This window comes from Volvox carteri (assembly GCF_000143455.1).
Source record: "Volvox carteri f. nagariensis unplaced genomic scaffold VOLCAscaffold_97, whole genome shotgun sequence".
NCBI lineage: Eukaryota > Viridiplantae > Chlorophyta > Chlorophyceae > Chlamydomonadales > Volvocaceae > Volvox > Volvox carteri.
In genome coordinates this window covers 187,153-190,946 of record NW_003307640.1, presented here as the reverse complement: position 1 = coordinate 190,946, position 3,794 = coordinate 187,153, and the positions used below count along the sequence as shown (strand labels likewise).

General features: G+C 51.4%; 1 protein-coding gene across 1 annotated transcript; it reads left to right on the top strand.

Moving 5' to 3' along the window:
• Positions 1 to 3: 3 nt before the first annotated feature.
• On the top strand, positions 4 to 3,084 carry jtnpA21 (uncharacterized protein; the record flags this gene model as incomplete). Its single annotated transcript, XM_002958531.1, has 5 exons — positions 4 to 632; positions 924 to 1,243; positions 1,484 to 1,736; positions 2,099 to 2,229; positions 2,303 to 3,084. Exons 1-5 carry the CDS (start codon positions 262 to 264, stop codon positions 3,082 to 3,084), a joined length of 1,857 nt encoding a protein of 618 aa, XP_002958577.1. The 5' UTR covers positions 4 to 261.
• Positions 3,085 to 3,794: the final 710 nt, after the last annotated feature.

Below are 3,794 nucleotides of genomic sequence, written 5' to 3'. Positions count from 1 at the left end.
CTGGCTCTTCTGTCTGATCTCAAAGTGGATTGCTGGTCGTCTAAAGTGCTCATCATTTTGCGTTGGTTGGGCCATGAGTGGCCGGCGTGTGACTCCGTTTCTCAGAAGGTAGATGTATACTCGTCTCAGTTGATTCGAGTGGGTGAGGTTCTGGAGAGGTTATCTGCGTTCCTTTTAAGTGACTGGGATCAGTTCAGCCAAGGGGGTGATCCGCGTGTGTTCCAAGGTAAAGGGGTTTCGCTTTGCAGGTATCATAACTGGATGGGCTCCCCTTCACCAGCAAGAGAGGGCTCCGATCCCACAGGCTATGTGCGTGTTTATTTGCCGGTCAACCAGTTGCGTATGGTTGCCAAATTCCGTCTTTGTTGTTGGCCTTTGGAGGTCAACAAAGGACACCATAGGCCGAGAGAGTGCCGTACGTGTCAGGTCTGTACGTCGGGTAAGGTTGAGGATGAATATCATGTGCTCATGGAGTGTGAGGCGTATACTGAGTTGCGTAATAGGTTTCTGATTAACGTTGAAGATACTGATATGCGCAAGGTATTTCTTAATACCAATCCGAGGAAAATCGCTACTTTCCTTACTGAGGTTTTTGATGAGCGTCAACAGCGTGCTCTGGAGCCTCACGGCTCGTGAGGGCACCCGCCGCGTCGGCGGCGGAAATACTGTAACCACAACAACAACAACACCAAGTCCAACTTCACGTGTTACGTGAAAGCAGTGGGCCTTATCTCCGATTACCGTGGTCTACAGAAGCACGTTGGAATCAAGGGCTCTCCTAGCCCCAATGCTTGCTTCAAATGCTGGCACAAGGGGGTCATGATAGGACACAAGGCCATTTACCCTAACCACTTTCCGTGGCTTCCTTTGGCACACGAACTGCGTCCCTTCATGCGCAACTTGCATCTGGGGAACACAAGCAGGCCCTGGCACATCGGGCAGGCGCCAGCACGCGCCCGCAGTTTTGTGGAGATGAAGTATGCGCTGCCGTCTCCTGTTCTTCCAAGCTTCAGTGAAGTTGACGCAGCAAACCGGGGGCTCAAGGAAGCGTGTCCACTATACACCCTGCCAGGTTTTGATCCATCCAAAATGATTCAATACGACGCGATGCACACCATTGGGGGTGTCATCAAGGACGTGGTGGTGCTTGGCATCCAAGGTTTGCGTGCAGCAAATGCGAGTGACACCTTGGTTGAGTACGACTCTGACAACAACATTCAGACCAAGACGGCCGGGGTTGCAGGTATGTCGCATCCCTTGTAAATTTTTGAGCCATCCCGAACAATTGCCATGCAAAGACAAAGAATGATACACATGTAGTCATGGGGCAGTATTGGGGCAGTAATCCACCACGTGGTTCTTGGGTGTAGTGTCTGTCCACATCCTTTACCTTGAGGCGGGGCTCTCCACTTATGAACCATGTAGGGTTCAGTCTTTGAACCATGTGATGTGCCCTGTTGTGCTTTTTCTCTGATGGGTACAGGTTCTGAAGAACTCAGCCGCTTCAGGGCCGCCCTAAGTCGCATCGCTAACAGCGCCCCAACCTGGATTGGCTCCAGGTTAAAGAGGCTTACCGCGCCTAACAAGAAAGCCAAGACCCATACATTCTTCCTCCTAGCAGGCCCTGTTGGGGTGTACGCTGTGTCATGCATGCGCCTATCTCAACGCAAAGCTGAGCAGGTGTACGTGGACTTGCTACACGCGTGCTGCGATCTTTGGGATAAGGTTCAGATGAGGTAACAATCACAGTCGTGTGCAAACCAATCACCTCTGGCGCTATACGGTGTTGGGCAGTTTAGTAGGCATACACATCACTTAGGTGCCCTCTGCAAAGGCCAACGTCTCAAGGCTGTGCATCACTAACCGCCATTGCTCCCGAGGCAGGCCGGGGCAAGTCATGTACAACACGGGAAGCTCAGGGTCGTTGGCGGGTCAAAAGTAGTAGTTCTAGCCATTAAGACAATGTCATCATACACATATTTCTTAAATTTCTTCCAACATTTCCGTACCATTCAATCGTTCACTGTCACCCTCACCCCCCATTCCTCCCCCTCTCCTCCCCCTCCCTCATCGCTCCCCTCCCCCCCCACCATTGTAGGAGTATGTTGCCAGACTTACGTACCCGGGTGGTGTCAGCAATTTGTGGCGTCGAAGCATACCTTTCTGCAATAAACCTCGACATAAAGCTTCACAACTTGATTCACCTAGTTGACAGCATTGAAGAAGCCGGTAAGCGTCCATGATTGAATGTAATGATGCCATGTGAGCTTCTGATGATGCTATGTTCATGCTTGACCTGTAGGACCTTTGTTTGCTACGTCCATGTTCAACCCAGAATCAATATGGGGTTGTCTTGGAAAGTGGGCGCACAACAAAGCGAACATGGAATCAGCAATGTTCTTTTGCTCCCTGGACAAAGAGGTGACTGTTAGTGTACGACCACAGATCGAAACCGAAGTGAACATCGAATCTGAGGATGAGGGCCGTGGAGCTGATGACACAGATGTTCCTGCATCGCTTTGGACACCAGAGGATTTCTTCGGCAACACACCCGTAATCAAGGAAGGCAGGGTGGCACAGAGAGCATATACCCTAAGCGACATAAGTGTCATCTCGCTTGCGGAGCTAACAGCATTCTATGCTGAAGCAGGGATCGCTGGAGTTGATCTACATGCAACTGCTGACTTGCTCCAAGTCGTGTCTGTTGGCATTGCTAGGCTATCAATTGGAAGCTGGTTCCTACGACGGTCCCGGGGTACCATGAAGATGTGCTTTGGGAAAGTGCAGCGGCTGCTGAAGCACAGGGGGCCTGATGGAGCGGAGCGTGTGATCGTGAAGGCTGCATGGTTCAGTGCACGTAATGAACAGCAGCAGGTGGATAAGAAGTTGCGAATGCCAATTGTACAGAGCGAACCGGTGGAGGGCGAAGCATTGTTATTGGCTGAGTCCATTGTGCCATGGCCGTGCTGGGCCTTGCCGCACCCCAAGCGTCAGGGCCTGATGGTAGTGCTAGCGAGGCACTGGCACATCATGCGCTACCTCGCACCCTATCCATGCTTCTCACGTGGGGAGATGGATGGCTAGGTCCCCGAACATAATCGTGCTATGGCTAATGTTGACCGCACGTCCGGGATACTGACAAGGTGGACCCACACATATTACTGACATCATACCTGTCGTACAAGCTTGAAAGGGGTAAGGGTAAACGGGAGCATGAGTGTTCCAATGTGGGCCTGCTCTGGAAGGATGAGACATGCATGTCCTGGAGACCAAGTATGATGAACAATATGAATAACTAATGCTCTTTTAACTGTCGCTTCTGTATGATGTTGAAGAGATGCATCCCATAGCAGAGGGCTGGACTGTAGGTTCCACCCACCTGCCAAGTTATCTGTCGCCAGGTTTGACGGCCGGTCGTACATCTATGGGCACATGGCGCGGGCTATACCCGACTAATATAGGCGCGCTGAACAACAAAAAAAAGATAAGCTAACCAGCCAAACGCGCATATAAATGACAGCCATGAGGACACGAGCCGTTGCGAGACAGTTAGACTAACAGTCACGCATTGGGCCTTACACCCAACTAACCCAGCTTACTCAACGCAAGCTCGCATTAGTTGTTGCTCCATAGGAAAATGCCAAAAGAGAAGATACCCCCTCTAGCGGTTAAGAAACTGAGCACCAAACGGCGCAGTATGATGGGCCGCAAGAGGGCCAGAGAAAGCAACCACCGCAGGACAAGCACAAACGCCAAAGCCTAACTAGTGCTCTCGGAAGGCTACCGAGCCGGCA